At 44.4% G+C, this 13077-nt stretch overlaps 1 protein-coding gene across 7 annotated transcripts in view; it reads right to left on the reverse strand.

The window, feature by feature from the left end:
* The window catches only part of STS (steroid sulfatase), a 160760-nt gene that overhangs the window by 50626 nt on the left and 97057 nt on the right, over window positions 1–13077 (reverse strand). For all 7 annotated transcript variants that reach the window (XM_039238554.1, XM_039238553.1, XM_039238552.1 and 4 more), the window contains one exon: window positions 12859–12995. In XM_039238554.1, the coding sequence (XP_039094485.1) occupies window positions 12859–12995 (137 nt within the window). The remainder of the gene's footprint in view (window positions 1–12858; window positions 12996–13077) is intronic.

Here is a 13077-nt window from a genome sequence, read left to right on the forward strand (position 1 = left end):
CAGCCGCCATATTGAGAAGATGTGTCTCCAGTGGGTGAGCCTACCAAGCACCTCAGAGCACACACAGTCAGCAACCAGGAGACTCTGAGCCATCCTGAACTCCCACCCCACAAGGCTTGCTGGAGATACAGCTCCTTCATGCTGCAGGCAGATGGACATGTTCCAATGACCTCAGAAGACAGAGACTATGGAAAGATCCTGTTCGTCCCATCTCACATGGGGAGATATCAAACCCACAGAACAAATGAACATGTGCCCCAGGACACCTACAGCCACCTGCTTCCTATCTCTACACAATGAGAGAAGGGAGTCAGTGCAAGGTGTGCATGTAGCCATCATAATAACAACAGCACACATCTGTATCCCAGGGACGCTTCAAGATCTCCCGGCAATGAGGTATAACCCCATTTTACAGATGAGGAAATAGAGACCCAGTGAGATGGGTAATCTGCCCAGGCTTGCCAGCCAGGGGGTGCTGGGGGTATAGCCACATGTCAAGAATCTGGCCCCAGAGTCTACTCCCTTCCCCAGCACCCCCGCTGCCACCAACAAGCAGAAGTTGCATGTCCTGGGGCCATCGTCCCAGTGAATACTGCCCGGGGACTAAAGTCACGCTCCAGGGTCTGAATCCTGCTGTGAGAGCTCGCAGGGGCAAGCCACTTCCCTTCCGTGTGCCTCGGTTTCCGTACTGGCAAAATGGAGTCCCGTCCGGAGAGCCTGAAAGAGGATTACTACGGATGCAGGATGCCCGGAGGGAGAAAGTGTCCCGAAGGGAAGATGTGCATGCTTATTATGCGAGCATCAGTGTCATTATGGCGGGGGGAGTGTGGTAATGCTCTGGGGCAGAAGAAACCGGGAGAGCCCAGGAGGGAGGCGAGCACCTGACACCACGCCTCTAATTTCACTCGGCCGAGAACTGTTTCCGTCCCCAGCAGCCTTTCAAGAGCAGTCTTGTTAGATGGAAGACAGGGCTGGATCACAAATTGCTTGTTTGGTTAAATCATACGTTCAGTAATGTGATAGAAATGTCTTCTAATGACCTCTGATTTTTCCCCCCCTGTTCTGAGTGTAAAAATCAATATAGCTTTAACACTGGTTGTTGAATATGCCGGAAACAGTGTGGACACACACTAGTCTCTCCCTCCTCCCTTTTCCTAACTCTCTTCGAAAGTGAAACTAATCAAGGGGCGCCTGGGTGGCTCCGTCGGTTGAGTGTGGCCGACTTAGGCTCAAGTCACGATCTCACGGTTTGTGGGTTCGAGCCCCGTGTCAGGCTCTGTGCTGACAGCTCAGAACCTGGAGTCTGCTTCTGATTCTCTGTCTCCCTCTCTCTCTGCCCTGCCCCCACTTGCACTCTGTCTCTCTCCATCTCTCAACAAATGAATAAAACATTAAAAAAATTTAAAAAGAAAGAAAGCAAAACTAATCTGGAAGGAACGTCATTTTAAACTCTCCAGGCAAACCACAGCGGGGTCCCAGGTGCACACCTGGACCTTCAGGACGGTAGTGTGAGCACAGGTGAGGGCAGGAGGCCACGTGGGATCAGCCACCTGCTCCCCCTTCGCTGACCAGGAAGACACTGGGGAGCAGAGCAGGAATCTTCTTTTGGGGGCATTTGAGGACAGCCCCTCCCCGTGTGATCTGAACGCTTTGTGTCCCTGGCCAGGAGGAACAAACTTTCAGTGAAGGGCATGTCACCGCCATCCCTGGACGCCCTAATACGCTTTCGCCCCAAATCCAGGACCGACAACACAGGCGTGAGCCCAGCACCAATGCCCGCTCAGAGAGCACACCCTGCCTGATGACACACCCTGCCAGTCACCGTGAGAAGGGACCACTGCACTACACCCACCTGGCTTACTGTGGCCATAGGGGCCTCATTAGCGTGAACTCTACACACACCTTGCAGAAAGATTCTGACCTACTACCTGCTGCCTACAGGCAAAGTATAGCCCTGGGCACCACAACTCATCTTCCAGAAGTTCTCCGAGGTCAATCCCACACTAGCCAAGAGCAGTGACTACCCAAGACTGACAGCTATAATAATGAGCAAATGACAACATGTGGTCACACACACATGTTCCTTTCCATACAAGTATCTCACTGCAAAATGTGAGACCATAAACATATTTGGAGGAAACATAAGACAAAAGGCACATAATTCAATAGGCAGGGAAGACCTTTTTAAAGCTCACTGTCAATCCCCAAAGTCACAAAGGAGAGGCTGTCACATTCAACCACAGAAATTCACCACGGAAGAGTCTATAAATAAAATGAAAAGAGAAATAAAGAAGCAGGAAAAATATTTGTAACATACAACAAGTAAACTATTAATGTCCTTAATATATAAAGAGTCCAAACAAATCAATGAGAAAAAGATGGACAACCCAATAGAAAAGTGTTCAAAGGATATGAAAATGGAATTCTTTGAACAAAAAAACACAACCATGGATGAAAATGTAGAGGTTTTGCAATGACAGGTGCAACAGGAAGGGAAATTGCAATAGTTAAATAGCATTTTCACCTGACAAATATAGAAGTAAACATCCTTTCAGAGTCATTATACTGGAGTTATTAGCATTATGAGAAAATTAGAATTTACACAAATCATCAATGACTGCCCCACCATTGATGGGGATAAAAGAGTAAGATGTTTTAGGCAATATCTACTAGAATTCAATTTTAAATACCCTTTGATTCAGCATTTTAATTTTGGGAAACGTTTCTTTCAAGAATACTCACACCAATTCACAGAAATATACAGAGAAGAATATTCACCACTGCACTGCTGGAAACAGAAAAACAAAAAGCTAGTGGGCAACTCCCCTGTCCCTCCCAGAGGAACGGCTCAGTAAGTTATTGTCTAAGAAAGACGATGTACGTACAAACTGCAAGGCTGACACTGGAAAATATCCCACTATATACTTCTGTGAGAAAGGAAACTATAAAAAAAATGTGTGGAGTGTGTATAAAATCCTCTTAATAAGGACCATGTCTTCATATTATTATATCATACTGGCAACATACAAATGGTGAAACTTACACCGTAAACTATCAACAACGCTGCTCATCAGGGGTGGGGTCACTAAAGGCACTTCCTTTCTGGGGTGTGTGTGTGTGTGTGTGTGTGTGTGTATCCTTTGATTTTTAGACTATGGATTATTTTGTTTTTGTTTTTGTTTTTGTTTTAATATTTTTTTTATTTATTTCTAGAGAGAGAGACAGACAGCGTGAGCAGGGGAGGGTCAGAGAGAGAGGGAGTCACAGACTGAAACAGGCTCCAGGCTCTGAGCTGGCAGTCAGCACAGAGCCCGACGCGGGGCTCGAACCCACGAACCGTGAGATCATGACCCAAGCGAAAGTCGGACGCTTAACCGACTAAGCCACCCAGGCGCCCCGACTATGGATTATTTTGGCAATTAGACAAAGAATTACAAAAAATGAGGGAAATATTAAAATTAAAAAATATATATGGCAAAGGTATCTTGCAAAAATGGAGACGCTGATGGACAGACAGCTCCAAGCTCTATTCTTGATCTATGTGCACCGAGGACTCAGCTCTTGGCTCGTCCTGATGCTGGACAGACACTGCATGGACAGAAACGCCCCACATACACAGAAAATGCTCCAACACAGGGGCACAGAAAGAAGAAAGATTGAAGGTCACTCAGTGGCATCTCATTCCTACTGTGTCCTCCAAACTGTCGCTCACAAAGGGGTCCTCCAACACACATCACAGAAAGTGACAATAATGGAAAATCTTGGCACGGGCGATTTTATTTTCGTTTAACATAAAGTCATTTTTCCCCTTCAAGCCTGGAAGGTGTATGCACCTCAATAAAATTATATTCCAGGAGCAACATCACATATATGATTTTGAGGAAGCCCTGTATTTTCAAAGTATACATTAAGTGCTCCCAAATGGCTCAACTGCACATTTCTTGAAATTTTTTTGCACATGTCCTAAAGCTTAGTATACACCTTTGCAAATCAAACATGTGATTTTTTTCATACTGTCTCTTGGTTAAATCGGTTTGATGACCATGGAGAGAAAATTATACATAGGTGGGTTGGTATTAGACATCCCTTTATGATTTATGGGTTATCCTCACTTCCTAGATGTCTTCCTGAAGTTTAAAAAACCTTATTATGTATCACATTCAGGTAAACGGTGGTCTGTAAAGAAAATTCCCTCATTCCTCTCCTGGCTAGAGCCAATGGAATAAAAAATTTGTTCATTAGGCAGAAGTGTTGTGATATCAGACCCTGTCAAACTTCCCTGTCTGTCTGTGGGCTCTATTTCATGATTATCTCTGTAACAAGGGCTTACAATGACAAGACTGGAGGTCATATTTTATCTGATTCAGAGCTAATGTGCCATTCCACGCATATACCCAACATTTGATAGTCTGGGATAAACCAGTAGAGTTTTTTGTTTTTTTTTTTTTAACCATCAGTTTCCCCTTTGGGGAATTAGCATCCATACTGAAGTTATTGAATTAAGCAGATTTTTACAAACTCATGCATTTTTTAAAGTGTGCTATTTAGGATGAAATTGAAGGCAAAGGCAGTGCAAAAGGACCTCATGTAAACACACACACACACACACACACACACACACACACACACACATATCCAGGCAACTTAAAGTCTTCTGAAAATTCCAAAAGGGAATTTTTGATGAAGAAAAGCACCAGTGTGAAAATAAAATCCAATTTGTTGCTTGAGTTGAGTTTTAATAATTGTGTCACGGGCGCCTTGGGATTCAGAAATAGAAAGTGCTGGCTGAATATTTAAAGTACACTTTGTACATAAACAGAGTGGTACAGTTAAGCATAGGCAATGTGGAAAACACCTGGCAGCCTTACTTAGCTCTTTATCAGGGCACCCCTGGAGTAGGGGCTTAAGAAAATGCACCGACCCTGCCATATAAATGATGATAGATTTTGTTTGTTCAATTACAAAAAAAATAAAAGCCAACGGAAATGTCTACCCTCCTTAGGATTCAATATAATGTGGCATATGTAATTTTAATAGGTTTCCCATTTCACTCATCATATTAGCAAAGAGTTTGGGGGATGTTATTATCATCATCCTTTTCCTCATCATCATCATATTATTTTAGGAATCATAACACTTAATGCTACCAATGGTACACTGAACTGACACAATACACTGGCACAACTAAATCCCTTTTCTGGTATTTATCTTTTAATCAATTTCTTTGAACAAGCTCCTTTTACACCTCAAAGATTTTCTTTATTTGATGTAGATATTGCACATGCTTTTACTCTAGTTTGTCACTGGTATTTTTAGTTTGCTATCTTTTTTGACATCAGGAAATTTTAGTTTTTATGTAGTTAAATATAGCAATCTTTTTCTCGATCATTTATTTCTTTGCTTTTAAGCTTAGAAAGAGTCTGCTCAATGATATATCAGACAAATAAAGCCCAATATATATTCTTGCATTCTTTCATGGGTCATTTTTCCAAATTCAATCTGCAAGGGGTATTGACTTACATGAATTGGGCACAGCAACATAGCACAGAAGCAGATTAATATTTTTGGTGCCATATGTCACCTCCAAGACCTCTGGTCAGTTACTTTAGTTTTCTAAGTGATAGCTCCCTGAAAAACGGTCTTATTTATCTGGACCGTCATCACTTTTTCCCCTTTTCTCTTCATCTTTGTTGTTTTCACCTTTTCCTTCATTATCACTTTCTTCACTAACAACATCATCACCAACACCCTCATGTTCTTCATTAATCTTCATCATCACCACCATCACCACCATCATCACTACCACCATTATCATCATCACCATCATCATCATTACTATCACCATCATTATCACTACCACCATCATCACGCTCAGAACCATCATCACCACCACCACCATCATCATCATCACCACCATCACCTCCATCATCACTACTACCATCATCATCATCACCATCACCATCATCACCCTCACTACCATGACCACCACCACCACCACCATCACCATCAATATTATCACCATAATCATCACCATCATCATAACCACCACCATCATCACCACCAGCATTATCATCATCACTATCATCATGAACATCATCGTCATCATCATCATCATCATCACCATCACCATCACTACCAGCATCATTCTCTCTTTTAAGTGCATGCAAAACACCAGAGTGCCAGGCACCAGTAAAGTAATTATAATGTCTCCCAAAATTTAATCATCGTATTGCAATTAATGTATCATCCATTCTTAGCTGTCTGCCTTGAAAGGCCACATCTACATTTACATGAGATTCTCTTTCTGGGCTTCCTGTTCTTCTCCATCATTCTGTCTCTCTTGGAGCCAGTGCCACCTAGCTTCATTTATTTATTTTTATTTAAACTCTATGGTGCAGGGTTTTAAATACAATGCAAATTAAAAACAGGTTTAAGAATTCACATGACATCCAACCTTGGCTGCACAGGAATGAAGGGTGTACTTGCTCTATTTGAGAAGCTTAAGAGTTTTATAACAAATGCTTCCATGTTCTGCTTCCCACTGCCTATAAGTAGGAACTGTCCCCAGCACAGTTCACTGTGATGTGTGCTGCAGCTACAAGGTGACAATGAGTCATGTGTTATGAGCATTTTCTTCTTGATACTGCTTTCGTGCCAGGGAGCTGACAGATAGGGCTTTGCTGCACAGAGCTGGAAGCCAGCATGCTTTAGTGTGTATAGACCACTTCCCTTAGTCCCTGAAGCCTGCTAAAAAACCTGGAAATTTAGACTGGTGACCAACTCTTAAAATAACTTTCAAGTTTCCAGTGACTGTTTATTTGATAAAACCGGAAGCACATTTAATGATTGTGTGGTTCATAACAGCTCTACATTGCTCCCTGCAAAATACACCATCATTCATTGAGTGCTCCTGCCCGGCCATAAACCTCCACCCTGAAAGCGAGTAAAGATAATCAGCCATCCCAATCAGAGGACAGCTGAGCTTGGTGTCTTTGAGGCTTGTGCAGTCACAAGGAAAGAGCCAGTGAAACAGCCTGGCTTTCCAGTCCTTTAATGTGCTCAACACAAGGAGATTGACTTCTAGTCCTTTATCCAGTCACCTATGAGCATGCCACATACCTGTGCATACCCAGAATGGGTAGAATGATTCTATCCCTGCCATATAAACACTTTCACCTCTTCCCAGGCTTCCAAAACCTTCCCTACTATCTTGTTTGGGCCTACAACCCATCAACTCCCAAGCCACCAGTACCCCTCCCCCAATCTCCTCATTCTTATGCTGTGGTCTGACACTTGGGTCATTCCCTTGCCAATGCACCAATCTCCAATGCTGAAATGTCTTTTGTGATACTCCCTGGCAAAATTTCAATCATCGGTCAATTCAATGATCCTTATTACTGCCTCTGCATTGGCCTGAAAATCACCTAGTTCCACACCCAGAGCCAACACTTGACTCCTGGTCTCCCCCTGAGCAGACACAGTCCTATAAGCCACCCCTCTGCCCACATCCCTCATGCTTCCTGAAGGAATATCCAACCACACTGACTTCAAACTCCTTAAATATCACTCGCTCAGCAATCTCTTACAACACTACAGTTTATAGTGGCTAAATACACTTGTGACTTTTCACCTGGGTAGGAGTTGATTGCCCTTTGAAGGGTTCTTTACCCCTGAATTCTGATACCCTCACTTCTCCTACCCTCCCTTCTCAGTATCAGGAGTTCTTTTGTTTTTCTTTTGGGAATTCTTCCTATTTTGCCCTTCATTTGAATGTTCTACCTGGCCTTCCATTTTCAAAATGCATCAGAAATGAGCACATTATTTTCACGCTTTAGAAGAGACTCCATTTATCAAGAAAAGGAGCGTTTAAAAAATTCAAGACAGAAAACTGATGTGTTGAATCCCAAAGGAATACACAGTGTTATGGCCCACATTACATTCGTTAGAGAACAAAAGAATGACAAAGAGAATATTGCCATTGCTTTCTTAGACTCTGTGATGCTAGTTTTTGAGAAGTAGAAACATGAAAGTTCATTTCTAAACTTTTACCTTGGATTTCAATGGAGGTAAACCTTGAGTCACAAATTACGCAACTGCTTCCAACACGCTTGGCTTGCAAAGCAATCTTATCTACTCCCACGGTTGGACCATTATCCACATATGTAAGAGAAAGCCAAGTATGACTAGCAATTTCAGCACCTTGGACAGGGTCTTGTCAGTATCAGGCACCTTTCCCCCATGATTTCACCTTGGAAGTACCACTTACTGAGCCCTTGCTTTGCCCCTGGTCTGCAGCCTTCTAGAGGCAAATGTCTTCCACATGAATGCAACCAGAGCACTTTCACCCAGGCAAGCATACCTACTGAGAAGTTATTCACAGCACACAGCATTTCTAACACTACAGTCCTAGAAAGAGTCCATTTTGAAATGGATAATCCATTAAACTCACGCCCAATAAGCCAAATGCTTGTTCAAATTACGTTGTACGTTTGAGGGGCTTTGACCAACATCCAAGGCTCATTTGCAGAGTTTTTTTCTTGTGTTACTTGAGGTTCTAGTCACTATCCTGATCTCTTGAAACCTTCCAATTCATTTGCCATTTCTCAAGTAGAATTGGATGTGTGTCCATCATTACTGCATGGTGTGTGCTTAACTATATGTCAGGCATAGAAAAGATGAATTCACCCTGTACCCTACCCCCAGCTGGTCTTTATGAACCTGTGTGTTATTTTTCCATTAGGTTGGTTGTGTGTTCTGTCCCTGCACTCACAGAAGGTGGCACTGGCCAGCCCCAGAGATGGAAAGGGATGGAGAAACTGAGGACCGCTGTACCACACACAGCCACTAGGGGGTACCACCTCACAGATGCTGAGCAATTCACAACACTTCTCAATGCCGCCATGATGGGGGTGCTTCTACTAAAGAAAAAGCTTCACGTTTTTTGTTTGAAAGAAAAAAATCCTACATAAGCCACTGGATCCCAACCCTTGAAAGTGGCAGGGATTTTTTTTTTTTTTTTAATTGAAAGGTTTGATCTGAAGCCAGAGATTTATGTTAGTGTTCACCTCATTGTTCTTGACTTGCATTTCTCTTTGTAGGACAGAGAATTTGCTGGTTGACTCCTGAGCAAGTGCTGATTTATGATTCCTTCCCGTGGCTCTATTAATAGCACGGGGTTCTAAATAAATGCTGACTGTATGCAAATTCCACCTGACAGACTGAAGGTGTCACCTGGGATGGGACAAACCACAGATAAGAAACCACTGGGGGGAACCACCTCCATACTTCTACCTTTCTTTGCCACTTTCCCATTCATAGATGTCCAGTAAGTATCACTTCATTTCCAGGGGAAGAAAACCAGCCAGAATGCCATGCCCCCCCAAATACTTGGTGCACATTTGAAAACACCGTGATTTTGCCCATTCGTTCCTCCTCAAAGCTCTGCTGCTTCAGAATTACTTGGGATTGATGGGACACCAGGTGGCTCAGTTGGCTGAGTGTCTCACTTTGGCTCGGGTCATGATCTCACAGTTCATGAGATCAAGCCCCATGTTGGGCTCTGCACCCGCGGCATGGAGCCTGCTTGGGATTTTCTCTCCTTCTCTCTCTCTCTATCCCTGACCCTTCCCCATGTGCTCACTCTCTCCCTCGAAATAAATAAAAACTTAAAAAAAAAATAATTACTTGGTTGGGGGGGCGTCTGGGTGGCTCAGTCTGACTTTGGCGCAGGTCATGATCTTACGGTTCGTAGGTTTGAGCCCCACATCGAGCTCTGTGCTGACAGCTCAGAGCCTGGAGCCTGTTTCAGATTGTGTCTCCCTCTCTTTTTCTGCCCTGCTCATGCACTCCCTCCCTCTCTCTCTCAAAAATAAATATACGTTAAAAAGTTAAAATAAAGAAAAAGAATTACTTGGAATTGAAAATACCACTTTGCAGTCATGCCTTGATTGCCCACAGGATCTGACTGGTAGTGGTCCTGCTGAGGTATCACGGTGGGCTGTGTCCACCGGCCTCTGATGCCCACCCTTCCTGTTTCCAAACTCTGACGCGCTTTATCTGCATCTTCACTGGGACACTCATCCATGGCTCCCTGCTCTGTGTTATTATGACACCTCCTGGAAGAATCTTAAATCCGTCAGTGGTTCCTAAATTCCCCTATGTCAAGGGACTTATCATTATCACACTCCCCCTCTCAAAAAAAGAAATTAGGCACACAGTAAGCATTCAATCAACGCACACAAGGAAGGCATGAGCTATTTCCCTGTGAAATATTTCCCTGTGAAACAGCACATACCGTGTTATGAGGAAGCCTTTCTCATTATAGGCAGAGTGGGAAACAAGGCACTGCAGACTTCACACTCGGGCCAACGCCTGCAGCCGGGTTCCTGCTCATCCCGTACTATTAATTCTGTAATCAATACACCCAAGGCAGGCGTATTGGCCTTCGACAATGCTCACCTGCCTCACCCGCCTCACCTGCCTCACGGAGACGAAGGTCATGCTTCCTGCCGCACAGACTGGCCACGACGCCCAGGAGGGAATGTGTGCACAGGCCAGCGCTGGCCGGGGGGCGCCCGCTGAACAGGCAGTGACTGACATTACTGAGGAGCACTGACCACCCTGCATTTTACTTAGAGGAAATACGGTTCCAGGGCTAGCCACCCACGTGGTGTCTCTGCGTGGCTCCTTCTGTGGCCCTCACACCAAGTCCGTGTGCTCACTACCCTCGGTGATTACAGCAGTGCACCACAGCGTGATCACAGGCTAAGAATAAGGCAACGGACACACAGATGTGTGGAATGGCCGTGCAGCACAGTTTAATAACAAAGGTGCTTTTGCTGTGAATATGCCTTTAGGGGGACAGAGAGCCCCGTGGTAGAGAAAGCCATCCTCCATAGATCTGGTGCCTCCACAAATTTTGAAAGAAAATGCCTGGAATGACGGAGATGTGCCCTCCTCACCTACCCACTCCTATCTCAAGTGACTTCTGTGTAGGTCGCATCATTTTAAAGCAAACGTCCCCATTTTATCACACAGTTGAGAATGTGGTGGTCCCATGGTGCTGTAGGGAAAGGCTCTTCTTGGAAAGTAGGAATTCAACACATTCGGAGGTGCTGGATTTGTAAGACAGCAGACGTGTCCCAGGAAATTAATGTCATGGCTTAGGGGGAGGCTTTTATGTTTTGGCCAAAGGAACAGAAACATCCGCAAGTGTGAAGTCACATCCTAATGCAGATCTCAAAGAATGAAAAATACTCTCCGTTTCACTGAAGACATAACCAGGTTCTAGACAGAATGGTTCTAGACACAACACTCAAAGTCAGACTTTCTGATGGGTCGGGGTAGGCACATGTGGCATTTTAGCAAAATAGAAGAGAATCAGTATGTTTGATGATACCAGCATGGGCTTGCCTGTTGGCCAACAAACGTCTTAGACTCATACGAGAAACCTGTTACTTGGAATCTAACACTCATCGACGAGATAAAACTTTCTACCGATTCGTACTACCAAGATGTGGAAAATGCTAACTGGTTGACATGCAACATTTAAAGGAGCAAAAATGAAAAGAGGCAGCTTGTCCTGACATATGGAAAAGGCCCAGTGCGTTCGATTTGTCTAGTATTTCTTATGAGAGGGAAAGTTCCGGTTTCGTGTCTTCCAGTAATTATCATAGGTACTGCTTTCTGTTAGTCTATGGAGTCACAGAGCTGCAGAGAAGACACATAGTGAGGACCCACCTCGTCTGAATTCTTCACGTTAAGATGATAGCCATGAAGCCTAGAGATTTAAGACATCTCTCAAATTCATAGACAGTAAACACAGAGCTAGAATCTAGAATAAGGGTCCAGTCCTCTTGTTTTTTAAGACAGTGCTCCAAGATTTAACAAAACAAAACAAAACAAAATTGTTCTTGTAATCACCACGGTACACAACCATCATCACATTCAATTTGCTGCTTAAAACAAATCAACCAAAAAAGAAACAAAGAACAAAGACGCTCTGTGGCAATGTTCCAATATTTCCAAAAGATCTAGCTGAAAAAGTTAAAAACTACCAATTCAGGGCACAAAAAGAAACGGAGGAAGATGGGGGGAAGGGAAGGAAAAGAAAACAAACACGTAAAAATCCTAAGCAACGTCCTGACTGGTGACATTTGGACAATTTTGTCCAACTTTGTCCATAAGGATTGAGCAATTTCAACACAAGAGATGATGTCACCAGAAGAGACGGGATGTGAGTGACGAGTTCAGGGCTCACTGGTTTTCCATTCCTTCGCTTCCCTTAGACATTACAGGACAGACCCAAGATGGCTCTGCTGTGCCAGAGAACATCAAGGAGAGCAGGCTCAGGACCACCGCCCATAGATGTGGAGGATATATTGGTTCAAGTAAGTCTTGCCAGCACCTCTGGGGAAAATGGCAGCTTCCTGCGGAATCAAGTAATTTGCTTCAGGAGGAGGAGAATGGACAGAAAGAACAGGCAATGTCTGCGTCCTCAGAGAGGCGGCGAGAGGAATAAAGGCCGTGAAAGGAAGCCAGGGATCTGTTGCAGCCCGGAGAGCCGGACCCCCGGGACATCCCGCAGCTGACGGCCCGAGCCGCCGGCCAGGGCTGTAGGTGGCCACGGTCTGCTCCGTCCCCAAGCCCAGCAGTCATCTAACTGCACTGCACACAATGCTGTGCTCACGTCTGACTGTGGGCTCGGCCACAGGTTCTTCTTACGTCTCACAGTGTTTTGTTACCTTTGTGTTTGAAAAATACAAAAACGTTTGCTGTTTTTAAAGGCATCAGGGTGGGAATTCATAGGAGAGGAGGCAGGCAGAGGACGATGGGGGCACAGCGTAAGCACACACATACCAACGCTCCAGTCCATTTCCTCCACGGCATCCCCATAAACTCCGTGCTTGCTTTTGCTGGCAAAGTCCTTGGACGCGAACAGGGCCGTGTGCACCTGAAGGTAGGACAGGGTGAGCAGGAACGGCTTGTCGGCATTCCTGCGGGAGGAGAAAGTTCGCGGCGATGTAATTATGTTTGCCACGTGCTCGGTAGGATCAAAGTACTACTCCATGATGCCAT

The sequence above is a fragment of the Hyaena hyaena genome, unplaced genomic scaffold, assembly GCF_003009895.1.
Source record: "Hyaena hyaena isolate Hyena2069 unplaced genomic scaffold, ASM300989v1 scaffold_142, whole genome shotgun sequence".
Taxonomy (NCBI): Eukaryota; Metazoa; Chordata; class Mammalia; order Carnivora; family Hyaenidae; genus Hyaena; species Hyaena hyaena.